Consider the following 24,910-nt stretch of genomic DNA (forward strand, 5'->3'; position numbering starts at 1 on the left):
CAATGGGCCGCTGCTGGTACCGCCACCTTTTCTATGGTCAGCTATTCAAAAGTCAAACTATTGTAGTTCCTTGCCCTGTGTAGCACTTGAGTCTTTTTGTGGTCATTTTGAATCACATTGTACTTGTATTGCCTCTTTTTGTAGTCATTTTGAGTGTCTTTGTCGTTACTCTGTGTCTCTTTGTAGTCATTTTGAGTGTCTTTGTAGTAACTTTGTGCTCTTTTTGTATTTTATCTTTCGTCTATTGTTATTTTTCCACATTTCTGTGTTCATTTTGAGTCTGTATGTTTTCCTTTTGGTCTGTTTGTGGGTGTTTTTTGTCCCCTTTTGTACTGGTTTTGTGCTTTTGAAGTCTTTTTGTAGTTATTTAAAAACTCATTGTACTTGAATTGCCGCTTTTGGAAGTCATTGTTTTGTCTCTTTTTAGTCATTTTGTGTTTCTAGTACCCTTTGCGTCACTTTGTAATCGCATTGTTATTTTTACATTTCAATTTTTCCTTTATCAATGTTGTTCCTCATTTTCCTTGTGATTTTGAATCTCTTTGTAGTTGTTTTGGTCTGTGGTGGGTTTGCCCTATTTCTAGTACTTTTGTGTAATTTCGTGGTGATGTGGTGTCTCTTTGTATTTGACTTTGGCCTCTTATTAGTCATTGTGGTGTCTCTTTGTGTCTCTGTTTTGGGCAACAACGCATCTCTACTTCAAAGTTTCATTCTTGCGGTAGACAGTATTGCAAATAAATTAACTAAATGTAATCAGGAATAGCATAAGTTAGTAGTAGGCCTACTAATAAGTACCAGTATCCTATAAAACAGTCACAATTTCCAATGTGACCTTTGCATGAATTCTGCGCACCAAATCCCAGTATCAGTTTTTAGAAGTAGGAGTGAGACGTCCCGCTCTCCATTCCCCGCCGAAGAGGCTCTGTTTACGGCCCCGGTGAGCGGGAAACCCCGGGAAAAAGACCCGGGATCAGGGTTGTTTTGCTCCAGAAACACAGCTGCACAAAGCTCCTGTCTGTCTGTACCACCTGTAATTACACTCCTGAATCCACGCAGCTGGGCCTCTATTAGTGCCTGTCAATCATGCACAAACATCCCATAATATTTAACATCACGTGCACATTATTGCATCTGGGGATTAACCTGCAAGTGTGTGTTATTGTTTTCTAGACATGCAAACATTTGTATACGCACTTTTCTGTACATTGTGATGTAATGCTATTTGATGTGTTTTTTTGCACAAAAAATGCATTGTTTTAAGCGTCAGAATCAGCCTTGTAATATGAAATCAGAGAAATCATCACGCAGTCTTTTGAAGCGGGTTCTGCAGCAACTCATGCAAAAACATTTCCCTCTGAAAACACACCGAAATGCTGCCATCTTCAGGGGAGCTGACCCAGCTGCAGTCTGCGAAAATGTGAGTTTTTTGGGGTAAAATCAGTACAGAATTGTAATACAACTTGATGTGCGTCAAGCCATTTTTTTAAGTTTTCACCTATAGTGTTGTCTGCCTATTCCCCAATATAATGGAGCTATAAGATGGCAGCATGTCGGTGTCTTTTCAGAGGAAACCAGAACAAAATGCTTTGCACTCAAAAACAATCTGTTTTAAGAATGTTTTACACAACACATAACTACGGTGGCTGACAGGGGCAAACACTTCAATTAAGAGAAACGTGCTGCAGTTTAAAACATGATTTGAATATAGAAACACAATTGTGCCAAAACACATGAAGAAACATCCTCACCAACTTGCATTTAGTGGACCTTACAGAAAAGTCCCGTGAAATGGAAATTAAAAACCTATCTTTTTAATATGGCTTTTAATTTGCGTTAACTTTCGATTGTCTCTCATTATCCATGCTTTACTGTATTTTATTTTCTGTTTTCTAAATTATTTTATTTTAACATATTACCACTGTAGATGTGTTATCTTGTTTTGTATTCATTTTAATATTATTTTAATAGTGTTGTTATGTTATCTGTAAAGCACTTTGGGCTGCTTTTTAATAATGATGTATTATTATTATTTAGAAAACATTCAAAAAAAATTCTCCCTTTTTCTTTATGCATCAGTTGAGGATTTAACTTGCACCTCCAGCTTTGATATGTTATTGTACATTCTCAGAGACAGACATGACAAGAAAAACAGAGATACCGTACGTAAAGGCCACGCTCTTAGACAGAGAAAAACAAAACACAACTCTTTACATTTGCAAATATACACGGAGATACTTCCACTGGCGCTCCTCTCACAGGTACAGGACACCCCGTGCTCAGAGTCGGAGAGAGCAGACAGTAAACAGAGGCTGACACTTTTGATTACCCCTGTAATTAGAGGCGCTTTCATCACTTCCCAGAGCGCAGAGGCATCATCTGAACAACGCCACACATTACCTCAGCTCTGGCACACACTCCATCAATTAGCACTGAGAGAGGAAGAGGGGGAGAAAGCACATGCAGAGGAAGTAACTAAGTACTTCTACTCCACTACAGTTCAGAGGTAAAGGGTGTACTTCTACTCCACTACATGTATTTAATACCTTTAGTTACTTCACAGATGTGGATGAATGATGTCAAATATAATCAAGTGTTGAATCAGACTTTAGTTCCACCTGGAGTGAATCCACCAGCTACCCTGCAGTCTACAAAGTACTTCAGACTAGCTGCACCTTTACCAGCTACCCTGCAGTCTACAAAGTACTTCAGACTAGCTGCACCTTCACCAGCTACCCTGCAGTCTACAAAGTACTCCAGACTAGCTGCACCTTCACCAGCTACCCTGCAGTCTACAAAGTACGTCAGACTAGCTGCACCTTCACCAGCTTTGAGAACACTTTAAAGATCAATCATTAACAGAGGTGGGAGAATCAGGTCTTGTTCTTGAGCAAAAGTAGAAGTACTCAGATCTTGTACTTTAGTAAAAGTAGAAGTACTCAGATTTTGTACTTTAGTAAAAGTAGAAGTACTCAGATTTTGTACTTGAGCAAAAGTAGAAGTACTCAGATCTTGTACTTTAGTAAAAGTAGAAGTACTCAGATCTTGTACTTTAGTAAAAGTAGAAGTACTCAGATTTTGTACTTGAGTAAAAGTAGAAGTACTCAGATCTTGTACTTGAGTAAAAGTAGAAGTACTCAGATCTTGTTCTTGAGTAAAAGTAGAAGTACTCAGATATTGTACTTTAGTAAAAGTAGAAGTACTCAGATATTGTACTTGAGTAAAAGTAGAAGTACTCAGATCTTGTTCTTGAGTAAAAGTAGAAGTACTCAGATCTTGTTCTTGAGTAAAAGTAGAAGTACTCAGATCTTGTTCTTGAGCAAAAGTAGAAGTACTCGGATATTGTACTTTAGTAAAAGTAGAAGTACTCAGATATTGTTCTTGAGTAAAAGTAGAAGTACTCAGATCTTATTTGAGTAAAAGTAGAAGTACTCAGATCTTGTTCTTGAGTAAAAGTAGAAGTACTCAGATCTTGTACTTGAGTAAAAGTACTCAGATCTTGTACTTGAGTAAAGTAGAAGTACCAGAGTGTAGGAATACTCTGTTACAGTAAAAGTCCTGCATTCAAAATGTTCCTCAAGTGAAAGTAGAAAAGTATTCTCATCAAAATATAGTGAAAGACAGTAAAAGTAGTCGTTGTGCAGATTGGTCCATTTCAGAATAATGTATATGATATGTTTTATAATGATAAGTCTGATTTAGCACTTGATTATATTTCACATCATTCATCCAGATCTGTGAAGTAACTAAAGGTATTAAATACATGTAGTGGAGGAAAAGTACACCATGTACCTCTGAACTGTAGTGGAGTAGAAGAACAAAAGAGCATAACATGGAAATACAAGTACCTCAGAAGTGTACTTAAGTACATCTCCTCAGTATCAGTTCAGAATCAGCTTTATTTACCAGGTAAGTTGACACGTGCGAGGAATTTGACTTGGTGTCGTGCATAAAAGTAAAACAGGAATTAAAAACACAGATAGAAAAGTGCAGTACTTGAGTAAATGTACTTAGTTACTTCCGGCCTCCGATAATTATGCTTTTGTTTATTTAACTTTTAGTGCTTTAAGTATATTTTGATGGTAATACTTTACATTTTACTCGAGTAACATTTACATTTCAATCGCACATTGTTTACTTGCATCAGAGTATTACTCGGGCACTTCCTCTACTTAAGATCTGAGTACTTCTTTCACCTCTGAGCACACTCAAAATGCCACCCAGGACTCCTGATACAGTGACTCACCTTCTAACAAGTGCTCACTGTACCAACATGACCTCGCTGAGCCTGAGAATGCTCAGCCTGTCCACTTGCATTTCTTAAATCCAAATCAAAAGGCGGGCCCACCTACCTCGAAACGTCCCGCTGGAATCCATTCTCGCGCAGCACTCATGTGGAAATAAGCCTGTTTACCACCAACGGGCCGCACATGCTAATGAGCGGCTGTTTGTTTTCCGCCGTGCTCATGCAGGAGGAAGGGAATCTACAGGCGGGTAATATAATAGATGATATAGGAGAACTGCCCGGGTGGCTTTTTAATATTGTGAGACACTAATGATGAAAAACCCTGGATTCATGGATATGAAATCGGGGTCTGACATTTCAAATTGCTGCTGCGTCTGATCTCACAGAGATAGTGAAGGTCATGTGACCCTGTGGTGTCTCCATACTCCTCTGATGGACCGACAATGGAGAACCGATGACCTTCGGCATGACCCCAATCTGACTGGTAATGCATGATGTTGTGGAATTAGATCTACAGTGGTTCCCAATCGAGGTGCTAAAGAAACCCAATTTCAATCATTCAGTACACTGATGACCCCTGACCCTGAAAGGTGTACACATAGAGGACTGGTCTGCTGATGTTCAGGTGTACATCAGTCTGTCGTGTCTCTACTTTAAAGAGTCCTCTCCTGCTGATGTTCAGGTGTACATCAGTCTGTCGTGTCTCTACTTTAAAGAGTCCTCTCTTGCTGATGTTCAGGTGTACATCAGTCTGTCGTGTCTCTACTTTAAAGAGTCCTCTCCTGCTGATGTTCAGGTGTATATCAGTATGCAGTGTCTCTACTTTAAAGAGTCCTCTCCTCCTGATGTTCAGGTGTATATCAGTATGTAGTGTCTCTACTTTAAAGAGTCCTCTCCTGCTGATGTTCAGGTGTATATCAGTATGTAGTGTCTCTACTTTAAAGAGTCCTCTCCTGCTGATGTTCAGGTGTATATCAGTATGCAGTGTCTCTACTTTAAAGAGTCCTCTCCTGCTGATGTTCAAGTGTATATCAGTATGTAGTGTCTCTACTTTAAAGAGTCCTCTCCTGCTGATGTTCAGGTGTATATCAGTATGTAGTGTCTCTACTTTAAAGAGTCCTCTCCTCCTGATGTTCAGGTGTATATCAGTATGTAGTGTCTCTACTTTAAAGAGTCCTCTCCTGCTGATGTTCAGGTGTATATCAGTATGTAGTGTCTCTACTTTAAAGAGTCCTCTCCTGCTGATGTCCAGGTGTATATCAGTATGTAGTGTCTCTACTTTAAAGAGTCCTCTCCTGCTGATGTTCAGGTGTATATCTGTATGTAGTGTCTCTACTTTAAAGAGTCCTCTCCTGCTGATGTTCAGGTGTATATCAGTATGCAGTGTCTCTACTTTAAAGAGTCCTCTCCTGCTGATGTTCAAGTGTATATCAGTATGTAGTGTCTCTACTTTAAAGAGTCCTCTCCTGCTGATGTTCAGGTGTATATCAGTATGTAGTGTCTCTACTTTAAAGAGTCCTCTCCTGCCAACACATCCTCACTCCCAGGTCGGCCTATGTTGACGTTATGTCAAGTCCCCTGCCGGCTTTTTTCAACGCAAGGGGGGGGCCCTTAGTGTCCATTTTCAGCTTTCCGGGATGTCCATATGCTTCTATGGACGCTCATGGAAGCACGGCATTCGTTTGTGTCGACTGCCCTTAAAGGCAATGAGAGCGTCCATTCTCATTGGATAACGGAGAATTGTACACCCGGAAGTAAGTATTCCCCTTACTGACGATTGATTTTACAGTGATATCTGCACTACTCATCGACTAAAAAACACCAGATTATCCTCGTTAATTACACAACATTGATTGGTTTAAATTGTGTACAATGCTTTTGTATTTTTCCCCTTCGATTCGGAGAAACAAATCTTTTTTCGGAGTAAAGGATGGCAGAAGACACTACACTACCCAGAATCCCCAGCTATCGTTTGGACTATACCATAAACTCTGTTTGACGTCACGTGATCTTCACATTTCTCCCTGCAGAAAAAGAAAACATGGCCGAACTTCGTTTTATTCTGGGTGTAAAATGCCTATTTTAAAGTTAGTTTGGCCATTAAAATGCGTTTTGATGTCATTTGATGCGAGAAATATGAGTTGTTATTTCAGATTATGTGTGCAGTGGATGTACATGATCTTTAGTTTGCTAGTTATTACGAAGATTACTTCAGGAAATCGCGACGTTTTCATTGTTACCAAGGTGGTTGCTAGGGACGCTGCTATCGATATTATTTCTGTTATGTTGTGTAACTGTTTAATGGTGTTATCTTTATTGCTACCCCCTTCCCCGTCAATGTATAGTGTTGGTCCACAGCGCAAACATATTAGTTAACAAAATCCGCATCTAAAGATACGTTATTTCCCCCCTGTGCAATTCCAGTCTCACATCTCAGAGCACACCGTCATTAACAAATACCGGAAACAGACCGAAAACATTTAAAAAAAATAAAATAATACCTTATTCCGAGTGTGCTTGCTTTTCTCTTTGAAAGTCATCACATAACGTCATTGTAATACACGGTTCGGCTGCATTACATATTACATATCTGCCGTAGTTCTGTATTTATAGAGCCCTGATGAGAAGACAAACATGAGGAACTGAAAACGTGACGTGGATCATAAATATATCAGCCATTAAACAACATCTTACATTTCTTTTCACACAATACGTCTCCTTGCAGTATCAACACTAATTCGGCTCACTTTTATATTTGATCCAATTGGTAGATAGGCTGTATTTACACCATAAAGGTGCACAGTTGATATAAAGGGACACCTGGTGGTTAAAGCATGTTATTGAATTTCATTATTTTTATTATTAGATATTAATAGGATCCCTATAAAGTATATTCATTACTCGTTATTCTCTACTAATTGTTAATTAAAGACTGTATGTAATGACTATTTTGCACATCCCGTTCAAGATTTCAAGATTTTCTAAGGTTTATTGACAGATCATATAGGCCTACACAACTGTGGTGTAGTTCTGCACTGAATTAAAAACTTGGGTCGCAGGTTCCTCAACAGTGCATTACAAGACATCTATCAATATTTGTGCATACCTCCAGCAATGTTAACTATGTTGAAGCACTTATTTTAACTGATATTATACATAATGTATTATACTCTTATAAGATGTATGCAGATATTTCATCTCCGGCCTTGTCAGGTATTGAGCAATCAATAAATAAAGAACACAGAATTGTTAAATATAAAACACAGAATTTGTGTGATTATACTAAATGATTTTCAAATAAACACCACTGCAGATTTAACTGTTACACATGCTGATGTAACGCAAATGTTCCAACTTGGGATCAATAAAGTATATCTTATCTTAAGCTGATCGATGGCTACTGCCATATTTGCAAAATTTGCCTTTGAACCTTGACAAGTGCATGTTTCAGGCTTATCAATTAATGTAATGTAATGTTATCAATTAACAACAGGGGTCACAGACATAAGACCAGCTGTTAAATAAAGCTCTTCTGACCTTAGCTGGCATGTGGGTATATATAGTAATACTGCCCATAATGGGCACAAGCAATTTTCACCCATTTATTAATTATATGTTTTAAATGTGAGTGTTTCCTATGGGCATAGATATGTCTCATAATTATTTGTGTGAACATAAAAATAATTTGTGTGTAAATATGTGATTTGTAAATGTAAAACATCCACAAATGCATTTAAAAGATTTGCAAACTCACAAATACATTTGCAAGTGCAAAACGGATCTGCAAATACGCTAAATATGTTCACAAATTAAAAAAAGATCTGTGAATATCTCTTTAACATTTACAACTTTCGATCAGGCATTTCTGAATCCATTTTGTATTTGTGGACCAAAAATGCGCTCGCGGATCTCAACTCTCTGTTCACGGATCTCAAATCTCTGTTCGCGGATCGTCTTTTTACACACACGGAATTTTGAGACATATTTTCCGCCGGTCTCGGCTCAAATCTACTCGTGTCACTCGGTTATTTTCGGAAACCACGTGATGGCCCGCTGATGACTACATTTCCGCATGATTTCAAAGTAAGAGCATGATGGTTTGTTTAATGCTCTGTTTTTGTATTATAATGAACAGCGGAACGTTAGATGCATTCTTCATCACCATCACCCTCATCATCATGTTATAGTGATACAGTTAGTTTGTGTTATTGGTTCAATACAGCATATCTCGAGCACCTTCGTTGATGTTGAAGTGCAGGCTATACGCCACTTCCGGGTCCCGGGGGAGCAGCTGGCAGCGACGGCCCGCCCCCGGTGTGGGTGCCCTCGCCCTCGTTAGGGCCCCTGCCCTCTCCTGCGGCCCCCTTTCGTGGCCCGTTCCATGGCCCGGTCCTCACCTGCGGCCCCACCCTCCTCGGCCCTTGTGGTGCTTCCTCCACGGACGTGGGGATATATTTTTTTGCCATGTTTGAATTCTGGGGGGGCTTGTGTGGTGACCACCTATTTAACCACTGGGACATAATTCAAACTTGGAACTACAGTTGCGGTTATTGTTCCCACACGGACATGTTATGGGTTACCTATAAATAGGTGTGCCCTCTTGGCTCTCTCTTGTCGACCCGGGCTGCGACCCGACAACATGTCCTTTTCTGCTCCTCATTAAAGTTCCCTTTTGCACCTTCGATGCACCGCCTCTGACTCCATATATCTCGGCACTACACTGGTGACCCTGACAAGTCTCGAGAAGTTTCCGGGACGGACCCGAACACGGCAAAAGGAACTCAAGTTTCTTTCTCGAAATGCCGGGGATGTTTTGGAATCGTCCGTGGCTGCCACCGGCACGCGGACTGCGGCTCGGTGCACGCCCCGCAGAAGAGCTGGGACGTTGCTCGCCATTCCCGCATCAGCCTTCCATTCAACAGGGGGTCGATGCACGACCTGCTGGGTCGACCAGCAAACCGATTGCTACCTCGTGGGCTTGTTTCTTCGGGGCGTGCGGCTGCACGTCCTGGCTGCGCGGGCTGACGACGACTAGCGGCTAACCACGAGGGGCTAACGACGGCTAGCAGCTACCCATGGCAGCCAGCTAACGGCTTCCGGCTAGCGGCCGTCGACACCAGCTAACAGCTAACCACTACAGCTAACGGCTAGCAGCTAACGACGGCTAACAATGACAGCTAACAGCTAACAACGGCTAACAGCTAACGACAACTAGCAGCTACCGACGGCTAACAACGACAGCTAACAGCTAACAACGGCTAACAGCTAACGACAACTAGCAGCGGCAGCTAACGGCTAGCAACTAACGACGTGTTGACATCTGACTGTTAACAATTTTTTTTCCGGTGCCGGAGAGGAGGTTCGATCAGCCGGTTGACCTCATGTGGACACTCTCATTTTTTTCACCACCTCGACGGCGGTTCCAGACGCCACTCACGGTATCATCGACGCCTGGGTGGTGCACTCCTGGACCCCGTCTCGCCTCAACGGTTTTGGACGTCGCCCATGCTCCATCGGCCCATGGGTGGCGCGCTCCGGGACCCTGTCTGGCCTCTCCTGCTTCCCGGTGATGCCTCAGCACCTGCTGAGGACTTCATGCCCGCCGCCGCGGCACGTCTGCCTGCGGCCGGGTTGTGCTCCTTCCTCCCGGGGGGACTGCTCCTCTCTTCCGGGGATACCTCGACGCCTGCCGAGGACTTCATGCCCGCCGCCGTTGTGCGTCTGCCTGCGGCCGGGTCGCCCTCTTTCCTGCTGGGTTCTCCGCAACACCTAGTGCGGCCCCCTTACGACGGCCCGCCCCCGGTGTGGGTGCCCTCACCCTCGTTAGGGCCCCTGCCCTCTCCTGCGGCCCCCTTTCGTGGCCCGTTCCATGGCCCGGTCCTCACCTGCGGCCCCACCCTCCTCGGCCCTTGTGGTGCTTCCTCCACGGACGTGGGGATATATTTTTTTGCCATGTTTGAATTCTGGGGGGGCTTGTGTGGTGACCACCTATTTAACCACTGGGACATAATTCAAACTTGGAACTACAGTTGCGGTTATTGTTCCCACACGGACATGTTATGGGTTACCTATAAATAGGTGTGCCCTCTTGGCTCTCTCTCTTGTCGACCCGGGCTGCGACCCGACAACATGTCCTTTTCTGCTCCTCATTAAAGTTCCCTTTTGCACCTTCGATTCACCGCCTCTGACTCCATATATCTCGGCACTACATTATAATATTTATCGTGTCCTTTACCTGCAGAGTACAGGACTTACATATTGTACATATTATATCAATCCTATAATATTTGTTTCTAACATTTAAAGTGCTTAAAACAAATGTGGGATATTCATTTGATAAAAGAAATTAACGATTGTCATATTTTATTATGTAGGATACAGAACTGGACTGTAGTCAAGCAAACGTACTTAATAACACATTCCACATACTTGTTCTTTGCGTCAGTGTTTCAATGTTATATTTTATAACCATATACATTATTAAAACAATTAAAATACATGCCCTACCGTTGATTGTGCACACTTTAGCCTGAAATGAATCTCCCACTGCCAGGCCCACGCACAGTCAATATAAGTAATTATATTAATGCATAGGAATGTAGTGATACTTCTTTATTCTTCTTTTGTATACAATTATAACGGTACATAACAGCGGAAGAAAAGTATACATATTTTTAAAAACGGTTTTGTTTTTTGTGACAGATTACAGATCCCCATTGACTGGGAGGCCAGTGGTCATCTGCGTGAGGAACACTGGGAATAGTTGTTCCTGTCACCCGGAGTCCTCTGAGTGATCAACAGATGGAACACCTTCATGCTAATATTGACCCAATGTTACCATCAGATTCATTTGGAAAGGACATCTACTTGAACACATTACAGTTGGTTCTCTTTACGACTGGAAATTAAGAGCAATGGATCCATGGACTACCAGCAGACACAGTATTCAGATACTTGACTGAAGTAAAAGTCTTGCCTTTATAGTCTTACTTAAGTAAAGGTATGTAAGTACTAGCCAAATGGACTTACATTTGAAGTACTCATTATGCTTTAAAAGGTTCTCTGTATGTGTTAACACTTTTGATTATATAGCTGCATTAATGTGTGATGTGAAAAATAAAATAAAAATAAACATGGATTGATGTGTCATTTCACTAATGTAAATGTTTACGGTTAATATTGACAACACTTTTGTAGTGCTTTGTATACTGTTGGCTAGTTTAATATACACCAATGCATTATATTCTCATAAGTGGTTATCTACGTCTCTCAGAGAAGCAGCCCTGTTCCCAGCAGTGTGACTATGCATTTGCAAAGGATGATACAAGCAAAACAATCTAATCATAAAATGAAATAAAGTTGTTGCATAAATGAAGTGGAGTAAAAAGTAAGAATAATTCCAGTCCGGTATCCTACATAATAAAATATGACAATCATGAATGTCTTTCTTTTTATGAAATCAGTATCCCACATTTGTTTTAAACACTTGCAAATGATATATGCTAGAAACCAATGGATTGATATAATATTTACAAAGTAAAGTCCTGTACTCTGCAGGTGCTGGTAAAGAGCAATACAATGACTAAACCTTTCCAAACAAAACAACTAGTAGGTAGGTAGGTACGTAGGTAGGTATAGGCAGACAGATAGACGGATAGATAGACGGACAGATATAGATAGATGGATGGATATCATAGATAGATACTTCATTCATCCCAAATTGTGAAATGTGTGGAAACAAGTATAAACACAATAACATTAAATACAAATGAAAGCAATAGACAGGAATATATCAGTAGAAAGGACACGATGAATATTATAACATGTAATGTAGCCTTACTATGAAGGCTGACCTAAATACGGTGCTTTTCTACAGATTACTTTATTACTGCACTGGTAAAGTAAAATTAGGGCGATTAATAAGATGTGCAGTGCTTTGTAACTTTGACCCGCTTGACTGAATACACAACAAACAATGAAGAAAGAGTTTTATCTGGGCTGCTTCGCTGCCAGCTGCTCCCCCGCATTTTAATGGCCAAACTAACTTTAAAATAGGCATTTTACACCCAGAATAAAACGAAGTTCGGCCATGTTTTCTTTTTCTGCAGGGAGAAATGTGAAGATCACGTGACGTCAAACAGAGTTTATGGTATAGTCCAAACGATAGCTGGGGATTCTGGGTAGTGTAGTGTCTTCTGCCATCCTTTACTCCGAAAAAAGATTTGTTTCTCCGAATCGAAGGGGAAAAATACAAAAGCATTGTACACAATTTAAACCAATCAATGTTGTGTAATTAACGAGGATAATCTGGTGTTTTTTAGTCGATGAGTAGTGCAGATATCACTGTAAAATCAATCGTCAGTAAGGGGAATACTTACTTCCGGGTGTACAATTCTCCGTTATCCAATGAGAATGGACGCTCTCATTGCCTTTAAGGGCAGTCGACACAAACGAATGCCGTGCTTCCATGAGCGTCCATAGAAGCATATGGACATCCCGGAAAGCTGAAAATGGACGCTAAGGGCCCCCCCCTTGCGTTGGAAAAAGCCGGCAGGGGACTTGACATAACGTCAACATAGGCCGACCTGGGAGTGAGCATGTGTTGCTCCTGCTGATGTTCAGGTGTATATCAGTATGTAGTGTCTCTACTTTAAAGAGTCCTCTCCTGCTGATGTTCAGGTGTATATCAGTATGTAGTGTCTCTACTTTAAAGAGTCCTCTCCTGCTGATGTTCAGGTGTATATCAGTATGTAGTGTCTCTACTTTAAAGAGTCCTCTCCTGCTGATGTTCAGGTGTATATCAGTATGTAGTGTCTCTACTTTAAAGAGTCCTCTCCTGCTGATGTTCAGGTGTATATCAGGAGGTGATATTACGTTTTAAATATCAGGTATTTATCCCTTGCATGCAGGCATGGACTAACATGCTCAACAATACGAAATATGTAACAGTAAATAAAATACTGTCAATACATTTGTATTTACCACTGTCGATCGCAATGCTTCCGTCTTTCACACAGTTATATTCAACATATTTTACCGGTCATAGTCTGGTAATTATTTACACTCTAAGAAGAGTTACATTTATTTATACATGCTATACCTTGCTATACCCGCAACCTCCGTTCCAGCTGAGGGTCTTCTCTACAGCTGATTGTGAATCACCTCCGCTCATGAAAGCTGTAGGCCTATAGCTGTCAAACTGTGATCACCAGTTCAATACATTTGACAAATTCAACTTGGTTTCTACACTTATTTGAACATGTATGTATTTCCAACAATTATTGGAAAAAAATTCGGTAAAAAAAAAAAAAATCAGAAACATTTTTTACATTCTTTTTTTTCATCCATCTTCTCCCGCTTATCCGTGGTCGGGTCTCGGGGTATCAGTTCCAGCAGAGAGCCCCAAACTTTCTTTTCCCTGGCGACATCAACCAGCTCTGACTGGGGGATCCCAAGGCGCTCCCAGGCCAGCGAAGAGATATAATCCCTCCACCTGGTCCTAGGTCTACCCCTTGGTCTCTTCCCAGCTGGACGTGCCTGGAACACCTCCCTAGGGAGGCGCCCAGGTGGCATCCTAACTAGGTGCCCGAACCACCTCAACTGGCTCCTTTCGACGCGAAGGAGGAGCGGCTCAACTCCGAGCGGCTCAACTCCGAGTCCCTCCCTGATGACCGAACTTCTCACCTTATCTCTAAGGGAGACACCAGCCACCCGGCGGAGGAAACCCATCTCGGCCGCTTGTATCCGCGATCTCGTTCTTTCGGTCGTGACCCATCCTTCATGACCGTAGGTGAGGGTAGGAACCAAAATGGCCCGGTAGACAGAGAGCTTTGCCTTCTGACTCAGCTCCCTTTTCGTCACAACGGTGCGGTAAAGCGACTGCAGTACCGCTCCCGCTGCTCCGATTCTCCGGCCCATCTCACGCTCCATTGTTCCCTCACTCGAGAACAAGACCCCGAGATACTTGAACTCCTTCACTTGGGGTAAGGACTCATTCCCTACTTGGAGTGGACAGTCCATCGGTTTCCTGCTGAGAACCATGGCCTCAGATTTGGAGGTGCTGATCCTCATCCCAGCCGCTTCACACTCGGTTGCGAACCGATCCAGTGAGTGCTGAAGGTCGCAGACCGATGAAGCCATCAGAACCACATCATCTGCAAAAAGCAGCGGTGCAATCCTTAGTCCACCGAACTGCAGACCCCCCCCCCCCACGACTACGCCTCGAAATCCGATCCATGTATATTACAAACAGGATTGGTGACAAAGCGCAGCCCTGGCGGAGGCCGACCCTCACCGGAAATGGGTCCGACTTACTGCCGAGGACCCGGACACAGCTCTCGCTTTGGGAGTACAGAGATTGGATGGCCCTGAGTAGAGACCCCCTCACCCCATACTCCCGCAGCACCTCCCACAGTAACTCCCTGGGAACCCGGTCATACGCCTTCTCCAAGTCTACAAAACACATGTAGACCGGATAAGCGTACTCCCAGGCCCCCTCCAGGATCCTTGCGAGAGTAAAAAGCTGATCCGTCGTTCCACGACCAGGACGGAATCCGCATTGTTCCTCCTCAATCTGAGGTTCGACAATCGGCCTGACCCTCCCTTCGAGTACCTTGGAGTAAACTTTCCCGGGGAGGCTGAGTAGTGTGATGCCTCTGTAATTGGCACACACCCTCTGATCCCCCTTTTTGAAAAGGGGGACCACCACCCCGGTCTGCCACTCCTTCGGTACTGTTTCCGACTTCCACGCAACGTTGATGAGACGTGTCAACCATGACAGTCCCTCAACACCCAGAGCCTTCAGCATTTCCGGGCGGATCTCATCCACCCCCGGGGCTTTGCCACTGTGGAGTTGTTTGACGACCTCAGTGACCTCCCCCCGGGAGATTGGTGTTGATCCCCCGTCATACTCCAGCTCTGCCTCTAACATAGAGGGCGGAGTTGTCGGGTTCAGGAGTTCCTCAAAGTGTTCCTTCCAACGCCCTAACACTCCATCAGTTGAGGTCAACAACGTCCCATCCTTACTGTACACAGCTTGGATGGTTCCCTGCTTCGGACAGTTTTCCAGAACAACTTTGGTGCCGCCCGAAAGTCCTTCTCCATGTCTTCTCCAAACTTCTCCCACACCCGCTGCTTTGCCTCGGCCACGGATGAGGCTGCTGCCCTTCGGGCCTGTCGGTACCTTGCAACTGCCTCGGGAGTCCCCCGGGATAACAAATCTCTGAAGGCCTCCTTCTTCAGTCGGACGGCTTCCCTGACCACCAGTGTCCACCAGGAGGTTCGAGGGTTACCGCCCCTTGAGGCACCTAGGACCTTGAGACCACAGCTCCCCGCCGCGGCTTCGGCAATAGAGGCTTTGAACACCGACCACTCTGGTTCAATGTCCCCAACCTCCACAGGGATGCCCGAAAAGCTCCGCCGGAGGTGTGAGTTGAAGGCCTCCTGAACTTGGGCCTCCTCCAGACGTTCCCAGTTCACCCGAACTACACGTTTGGGCTTACCAGGTCTATCCAGAGGCTTCCCCCGCCACTCGACCCAACTCACCACCAGATGGTGATCAACTCCGCCCCTCTCTTTACCCGAGCGTCCAAAACATACGGCCTCAGGTCCGATGATACGATAACGAAATCTATCATGGACCTTCTGCCTAGGGTGCTCTGGTACCACGTACACTTATGAGCATCCTTATGTTCGAACATGGTGTTTGTTATGGCCAATCAATGACTAGCACAGGAGTCCAGTAACAAACCACCACTCCGGTTCAGATCAGGTGGGCCGTTCCTCCCAATCATGCCCCTCCAAGTGTCTCCATCATTGCCCACATGTGCGTTGAAGTCTCCCAGCAAGATTAAAGAGTCCCCTTCAGGAGCCCCATACAGGACTCTTTCCAGGGTCTCCAAGAAGGCCGAATACTCTGAACTGCTGTTGGGTGCATAAGCACACACAACAGTCAGAGTTTCCCCCCCCATAACCCGCAGGCGTAGGGAGGCGACCCTCTCGTCCACTGGGGTAAACTCCAACAACGAAGCACCTAACCGGGGACTTGTGAGTATCCCCACACCCGCCCGGCGCCTCACACCTTGAGCAACTCCGGAGAAGAATAGAGTCCAACCCCTATCCAGAAGTAAGGTTCCAGAGCCGACGCTGTGCGTAGAGGTGAGCCCAACCAGATCCAACTGGTACCGCTCCACCTCCCGCACAAGCTCCGGCTCCTTCCCCCCCAGAGAGGTGACGTTCCACGTCCCCAAAGCCAGCTTCTGCCGCCCGGGTCTGGTCCGTCGAGACCCTCCGCTTTCACTGCCACCCTTCTGGCAGCGCACCCGACCCCATCGATGTTTCCCGTAGGTGGTGGGCCCGCGGGACGGAGAAGCGGAGGTGTTGCCCACGTTGCCTTTTCGGGCTGGGCCCGGCCGGGCTCCGTGGCAAGCCCGGCCACCAGACGCTCGCCGACGAGTCCTCCTTCTGGGCCTGGCTCCAGAAGGGGACCCCGGGCTTCCTCCGGGCCGGGTATCCTCACTTCCTGTGTCGTCTTTCATGAGGTCTTTTTTTTAACGCACATTTTTTTTTTATAGTTTATGTACATTTCGGTTAACCGGTTAACCGTTTTTTGGGGGGTCGAATATTCGAATATACATTTGCTTTCAAATTCCCATCCCTAATTTCCTCTCGCATTATGTAAGATGGCCTTTGATCGGATTCTGTAAAGGTTGCAGATCTGAACAAAGGTGAAGAGTGTCGTCACGGCTTTGAGATCTCTGAGGCAGTGTGAAGACAAAGGTACAAAGGGTCCAGTAACGATGTGGCGCCTCAGCTGCCGGTGCATTAGTCACACAGACTGCTACATGATGTAATCCAGCGGTAAAGACTCTCAGAACTTCTGCTGACACACGGGAAACACAGAAGAAGAGAAGCCTCACCGGCGGTGTCACGAAATCACGGGATGTTGAATTGAAAAGGCTGAAATATATGAGCATCACTAAAATCCAATACTCTAAAAAGTAGAGCAATTCCTCAATGTGACATTTAATTAAAACAGAAGCAACAAAAACATAAAAAGAAACAGCATCCCACATTTTACACACATTACTCTTGGTACCAGAATATTACTTTTAATCCTCAGGAGATTCATCCAATTGTAAATGCTTCACATGCAAAAAGCATTGTATTCATTATGAGAAGTTTTAAGAGGAAAAATTACATTTGTGGAGCTCAAATATCTGTGACTGCATGTTTTTAGTCTGAATTGCAATATTGATAGTACAGTTATAAAGAAGTATTATGATTGGATCACATTGGTTTGTCTGTAATACACGTTACTCATTAACTGTATGCAGAATTGTCACAGTATGTGTATTCACTGACTGTCTACATATAAGCACAATCTGATCAAATAAGGCAAGGCAATTTTATTAATATAGCACCTTTCAGTACGCGACAATTCAAAGTGCTTTACAAAATAATAAACAAAAGACATTTAAGAATAAATACAGCATAAACACATTATTAAATGGCATTTAAGAACAGGCATAAAAAAGCAAAGATAATGAAATAAATAAATAAATACAGCAGGTACAGAATACATGAATACAAGGCATACTGCAGTGTGAGTATGAACAGCTCAATTAAAAGCAGTGGCAAATAGATGTTTTTAGAAAATAGGAAGTGTTTCAGCGGACGTGCACGCTTCGGGCAGTTTGTTCCAGATTAATAGCGAGTTCTTATTCTTGGAACAGAGAGCAGACCCGACCCAGAGGACCTGAGACTCCTGGATGGTTCATAGTTATGCAGGAGATCTTTATACCCCGGTCCTCCTAAGCCATTTAGTGATTTAAAAACTAGCAATATTTTAAAATGAATTCTTTGGTCGACTGGAAGCCAGTTCTGAATCAGCTGCAGCTTTCTTATAGATGTTTTAGTGAGACCTGTGAAGACACCATTGCAGTAGTCGAGTCTACTGAAGATAAAGGCATGGACAAAGTTTTTCGAAATCCTGCTGTGACATTAGTTTTTTAATACTAAGATATTTGATCCCAAATGTTAAAATGTTTTTGTTGTAGAACTAAAGGAAAAGCAGAAAGTAGAACTTCTTTCAGCTGCGATCGCTTGCTAAGGTTTACCTCCCAATAAATACCTTTCAGACGGTTACATGCCTCGTTACGTCACGTTTGGATTACTGTAACTCCTAATTCGTTGGTCTGGACCAGTCATCAATTCACCCTTTACAGTTAGTACACAATGCAGCTGCACTTTGGTCAACTGAGGTTGTGCTATATAAACAAACTTGACTTGACAGAATAATGTTAAAACAAGGAATTGCACATACTTTGAAAAATGAAAAGAAAAATAAACAAATAACATTTAAATCAGAAACAGATGTCAAAGCTGGAGAGCAGAGTAGATTTGACCGAAGTGCAGAAGACGGTTCTTTAAATACAAATCCTTTATTGTAGATTGATCCAGAATTCACAGAGCGAGGTAAACTAACCAAAGCCAAAAGTCTCTCTCTCTAAATCATCTTCACGCATCAAGGAGCACCAGGTGAACACAATCAGGTAATTAACCAGGAGGGAACACAGAGACAGGTCTAAACATGACAACAATCAAACAGGGAAAACTCATACAGATCATAACAACAGGTGTATTGCCAAGTAGGTTAACACATACGAGGAATGTGTCTTGGTGTTTCATCTCATAATAGAAAATAGAACAGAACTAAAAGTAAATACAATTGGTTGACCGTAAACTGAACACTATGAAGGGCTTAATTACAGCTAACACAATTTAAAAGTAGGATATTATTTACATGAAGTGTGCAAGGAATGGCGTATTAAATGAAATGTAAAATGTACAGTGTGAAGAAAGTTATAAGACCAGACGAGTTAACAGAAGACGAAACTGTGGAGCGAGCTGTGAGTTATTTTCAAGCCAGAAATGAGACACGATCCAACTCTGATGATGATTACATCTGCAACACATGGCCTGGATACTTAAAAACCTGATCATAACCAGGGTATTAGCAGTAAGTTATTTATATAACATATTTATTAGTAGTGCGCCTGTAAACTATTACGTAAACGCACTCAATGACCTGCCCGGAACCAGAGTGTTTGTTGGAGGTCGGATGCTGAATGTAGAGACGCAACCGGATGTAGCGATAAGCCTTCTGACAGCTGAGAGGACGGTTAGCTCTTAGCATTCGAGCTAACGTGATTTAAACCTTCAAATCCCTTTATATTTTACGGTTATTTCATATTTTAATTCGACAACACCAAAGACCAGACATGATTAAATCAATTTTGATATTTAACAACCACGGGAAGCCGCGGCTGATCAGGTTTTATCAGTATTTTGTAAGTATTTCCTGTTCAAAACATGAGCATGTCTCTGTTGTTGTTTTGACTGTCATTTGGTTTGATGACTTTGGTTTTTGCTTTCAACACTTTGTGCATTAATGCTGACATGTATTTGTGATTTCATGCATTTTAGTATTTGTCATTAACCGACTTAAAACCTACGAATAAATGTTGTTAGCTGTAACTTGGCCCTTCATGTTGTTTATTTGTCAGAAAGTCAACAGATTTACATTTTTCACGGTCAATTTGTGTTCATTTACTCACAGTCTTTACTTAATTTGGCTTATTATTGCTCTCCTCAGATTGCGCTTTAATGCCGAAATGTCTTTGTGTTTTAATATAGATATAATTCAATGTTGTAGGGAAGTAAACAGCTAAGCTTTTACACTACTGGTAAAATAAAAACACATATTACAAAAGAGGAAATATAACTAGTTTGCCCTTTTTACCAGTGGTATTTAGTAACTAATACATCTACTCAAGTACTGTACTTAAGTACAATTTGTTCCTACTAGTACTTCACTTGAGTATTTCCATTTTATACTACTTTGTACTTCTACTTAAAGATCTGAATACTTCCTCTTATCATCCTTCGCATTTATCTAATCATATATTTGTTTCTGTTATCTGTGAAGGAGTGTTTTTTAAATGCATGATGTCCTTTTCTTAACTTTCCCTACTATATCAGCAAAGTGTTAAAAGTAAGAATCCCTAAACACCTTATTGTGTGTCCGTAGAGGAAGTGCATTTACCAAACACAGACTACATTACTTCAGCTGACGAGTTGTTTTCTTGCAGGCGGAGGACATGCAGCAGCAGATCATCAGAGAGACTTTCCATCTGGTTTCTAAAAGAGACGACAACGTCTGCAACTTCTTGGAGGGAGGAAGGCGAGTATTGCGGTTTGCTGTGGGAACATCTGATGTGTATAAATCAATAACTAGCCATGTATTTATACTATAAGTGCATCTTTAAAGATGATTTCATGTGTTTGTTGTTGTTGTTGTTGATGCGCCTCTATCAGAAAAGCTGCTGCAACTGAACTTGTTGCTTTTTCCAAGGGTTTGTTTTAAAAAGGATTAAAGACAAAATATTCACTGGATTTGAATGAAACTTGGTGGAAAAGTAAAGTTTGAAACCGATCAGAATGAGAGGGCGGACACACACACATTCATTTTTGACTTTGTAAGCATTATAAAATAAGGCATTCGGCCATGGCGGAGCAATGTGCTATCAATCAATCAATGTTTATTTATATAGCCCAATATCACAATACATTTGTCTCAGTGGACTTCACAGTTTGTACAGAATATCAGTATGACAATACGACACCCTCTGTCCTTAGACCCTCTGTCCTTAGACCCTCTATCCTTAGACCCTCTGTCCTTAGACCCTCTGTCCTTAGACCCTCTGTCCTTAGACCCTCACAACGTACAAGGAAACACTTCCAGAGAAAACCCACAGTTTAAAGGGAACATGGGAGAAACCTCAGGGAGAGCAGCAGAGGAGGGATCCCTCTCCCAGGACGGACAGACGTGCAATAGATGCCGTGTGTAAATTAAAAAGATAATACATTTGCAACATAGGTAGACCAAATGTTTGGAAATGCATGTGTGTATAATAGGAAGATGAATCCACGAGGATATCCATCCAGGACCGATGATCCAGGACCACAGCCACGACTCAAGATCTACCTGTGCATTTCTAGTTTTTTTTAATGCATAGACTGACTGTATGGATACAGCTGAACATGTGATGGTGTTTATATTTTTAGCGAGTTGAAATTCCATGCGGACAGCGACTGAAAGGCAGACCTGTAACTAGTGTCATGTCAACTGACTGTGGATGCAATAGTTCACTTTAACCCCTAGAGGGAGGCAAACCCACAGAAGTAGAGCTGCTCTGAATCACTTCTTCCATTATATAATCAAATCATTAACAATTTTAACGCATACAATCATTTGTTTGACCAAGTTTTATTCCTACTTTCAGGATTCCACATGCATAGAGCTACACCTAAACTACTTTTGAGTGTCCCATTTCTCTCCTCTTACAGTCTCTCCCACTGTGAATTAAATGGCTAATATTTTAAATATTCTTTTTACATTTAAGTTGAGTTTAATTCCTGCTGTATCAAATCCACGAGTGACGCAGCACAAATCCACACCTATACACTTTCTAAAGTCTAATTTCTGTCCTCTTACAGTCTCATTGGCGGCTCCGACCACAAGCTGATCTACCGACACTACGCCACGCTCTACTTTGTGTTCTGCGTGGACTCGTCTGAGAGTGAGCTCGGCATCCTGGACCTGATCCAGGTCAGCGTTATATAATGCTTTATAGACACATTTAAAGTGTGGTTTTTTAAGAAAAATCATTCAACACCTTCTGACAGGCAGACACGCACAGACAGACAGACATAAACCTCTCTAAATATAAAATCAAACAAAAAAGTGAGTTTTGAGTGAGTCACGCTGCTCACTTCTCCTAATCACCGTCATCAGATATTTATCAGCTATTTATCAGTTCCCTTCTGCGTCATCGATAAAGGAGAATTACTGCAGGATCCATAAAAGACGAAGTCAGTCAAAGTCAGTTAAAGTCAGTCAAAGTCAGTTAAAGTCAGTCAAAGTCAGTTAAAGTCAGTCAAAGTCAGTTAAAGTCAAGTCAAAGTCAGTTAAAGTCAAGTCAAAGTCAGTCAAAGTCAGTCAAAGTCAGTTAAAGTCAGTCAAAGTCAGTTAAAGTCAAGTCAAAGTCAGTTAAAGTCAGTTAAAGTCAGTCAAAGTCAGTTAAAGTCAGTCAAAGTCAAAGTCAGTCAAAGTCAGTTAAAGTCAGTTAAAGTCAAGTTAAAGTCAGTCAAAGTCAGTTAAAGTCAGTCAAAGTCAGTTAAAGTCAGTTAAAGTTAAGTCAAAGTCAACTCAAAGTCAGTCAAAGTCAGTTAAAGTCAAGTCAAAGTCACTCAAAGTCAGTCAAAGTCAGTTAAAGTCAGTCAAAGTCACGTCAAAGTCAGTTAAAGTCAACTCAAAGTCAGTCAAAGTCAGTTAAAGTCAGTCAAAGTCAGTCAAAGTCAGTTAAAGTTAAGTCAAAGTCAGTTAAAGTCAAAGCCAGTTAAAGTCAGTCAAAGTCAAGTCAAAGTCAGTCAAAGTCAGTTAAAGTCAAGTCAAAGTCAGTCAAAGTCAGTTAAAGTCAGTCAAAGTCAGTCAAAGTCAGTTAAAGTCAAGTTAAAGTCAGTCAAAGTCAGTTAAAGTCAGTTAAAGTTAAGTCAAAGTCAACTCAAAGTCAGTCAAAGTCAGTTAAAGTCAGTCAAAGTCAGTTAAAGTTAAATCAAAGTCAGTTAAAGTCAAGTCAAAGTCAGTTAAAGTCAGTTAAAGTCAGTCAAAGTCACTCAAAGTCAGTCAAAGTCAGTTAAAGTCAGTCAAAGTCACGTCAAAGTCAGTTAAAGTCAACTCAAAGTCAGTCAAAGTCAGTTAAAGTCAGTCTCAGTCAAAGTCAGTTAAAGTCAAAGTCAGTTAAAGTCAAGTCAAAGTCAGTCAAAGTCAGTTAAAGTCAGTCAAAGTCAGTCAAAGTCAGTCAAAGTCAAGTTAAAGTCAGTCAAAGTCAGTTAAAGTCAGTTAAAGTCAGTTAAAGTTAAGTCAAAGTCAACTCAAAGTCAGTTAAAGTCAGTCAAAGTCAGTCAAAGTCAGTTAAAGTTAAATCAAAGTCAGTTAAAGTCAGTTAAAGTCAAGTCAAAGTCAGTTAAAGTCAGTCAAAGTCACTCAAAGTCAGTCAAAGTCAGTTAAAGTCAGTCAAAGTCACGTCAAAGTCAGTTAAAGTCAACTCAAAGTCAGTCAAAGTCAGTTAAAGTCAGTCAAAGTCAGTCAAAGTCAGTTAAAGTCAGTTAAAGTCAAAGCCAGTTAAAGTCAGTCAAAGTCACGTCAAAGTCAGTTAAAGTCAACTCAAAGTCAGTTAAAGTCAGTTAAAGTCAGTTAAAGTCAGTCAAAGTCAGTTAAAGTCAGTCAAAGTCACGTCAAAGTCAGTTAAAGTCAGGTCAAAGTCACATCAAAGTCAGTTAAAGTCAGTTAAAGTCAGTTAAAGTCAAAGCCAGTTAAAGTCAAAGTCAGTCAAAGTCAGTTAAAGTCAACTCAAAGTCAGTTAAAGTCAGTCAAAGTCAGTCAAAGTCAGTCAAAGTCAGTTAAAGTCAGTCAAAGTCAGTCAAAGTCAGTCAAAGTCAGTCAAAGTCAGTCAAAGTCAGTCAAAGTCAGTCAAAGTCAGTTAAAGTCAGTCAAAGTCAGTTAAAGTCAGTCAAAGTCAGTCAAAGTCAGTTAAAGTCAGTCAAAGTCAGGCAAAGTCAGTCAAAGTCAGTTAAAGTCAGTTAAAGTCAGTCAAAGTCAGTCAAAGTCAGTTAAAGTCAACTCAAAGTCAGTTAAAGTCAGTCAAAGTCAGTCAAAGTCAGTCAAAGTCAGTCAAAGTCAGTCAAAGTCAGTCAAAGTCAGTTAAAGTCAGTCAAAGTCAGTCAAAGTCAGTCAAAGTCAGTCAAAGTCAGTCAAAGTCAGTCAAAGTCAGTCAAAGTCAGTTAAAGTCAGTCAAAGTCAGTCAAAGTCAGTCAAAGTCAGTCAAAGTCAGTTAAAGTCAGTTAAAGTCAGTCAAAGTCAGTCAAAGTCAGTTAAAGTCAGTTAAAGTCAGTCAAAGTCAGTTAAAGTCAGTTAAAGTCAAAGTCAGTTAAAGTCAGTTAAAGTCAGTCAAAGTCAGTTAAAGTCAAAGCCAGTTAAAGTCAGTCAAAGTCAGTTAAAGTCAGTTAAAGTCAGTTAAAGTCAGTCAAAGTCACGTCAAAGTCAGTTAAAGTCAGTTAAAGTCAGTCAATGTCAGTCAAAGTCAGTTAAAGTCAGTTAAAGTCAGTCAAAGTCAGTCAAAGTCAGTTAAAGTCAGTCAAAGTCAGTCAAAGTCAGTCAAAGTCAGTCAAAGTCAGTTAAAGTCAGTTAAAGTCAGTCAAAGTCAGTTACAGTCAGTTACAGTCAAGTCAAAGTCAGTTAAAGTCAGTTAAAGTCAGTCAAAGTCACGTCAAAGTCAACTCAAAGTCAGTTAAAGTCAGTCAAAGTCAGTTAAAGTCAAGTCAAAGTCAGTTAAAGTCACGTCAAAGTCAACTCAAAATCAGTTAAAGTCAGTTAAAGTCAGTTATAGTCAAGTCAAAGTCAGTTAAAGTCAGTTAAAGTCAGTTAAAGTCAGTCAAAGTCAGTTAAAGTCAAGTCAAAGTCAGTTAAAGTCAGTTAAAGTCAGTCAAAGTCAGTTAAAGTCAGTCAAAGTCAAAGTCAGTCAAAGTCAGTTAAAGTTAAGTCAA

The 24,910-nt window shown here is 41.8% G+C and overlaps 1 protein-coding gene across 1 annotated transcript; it reads left to right on the top strand.

Annotated features, from left to right (window-relative positions):
• Positions 1–19,365: 19,365 nt before the first annotated feature.
• On the top strand, positions 19,366–21,914 carry LOC117444278 (AP-3 complex subunit sigma-2; the record flags this gene model as incomplete). The annotated part of the gene is made up of 3 exons (XM_034079944.2): positions 19,366–19,593; positions 20,395–20,486; positions 21,803–21,914. Coding segments are annotated over exons 1-3 (273 nt in total), but the record flags the coding sequence as incomplete, so codon positions are not given.
• Between the last annotated feature and the right edge of the window lie 2,996 nt (positions 21,915–24,910).

This window comes from Pseudochaenichthys georgianus, unplaced genomic scaffold (assembly GCF_902827115.2).
Source record: "Pseudochaenichthys georgianus unplaced genomic scaffold, fPseGeo1.2 scaffold_778_arrow_ctg1, whole genome shotgun sequence".
Classification (NCBI taxonomy): Eukaryota; Metazoa; Chordata; class Actinopteri; order Perciformes; family Channichthyidae; genus Pseudochaenichthys; species Pseudochaenichthys georgianus.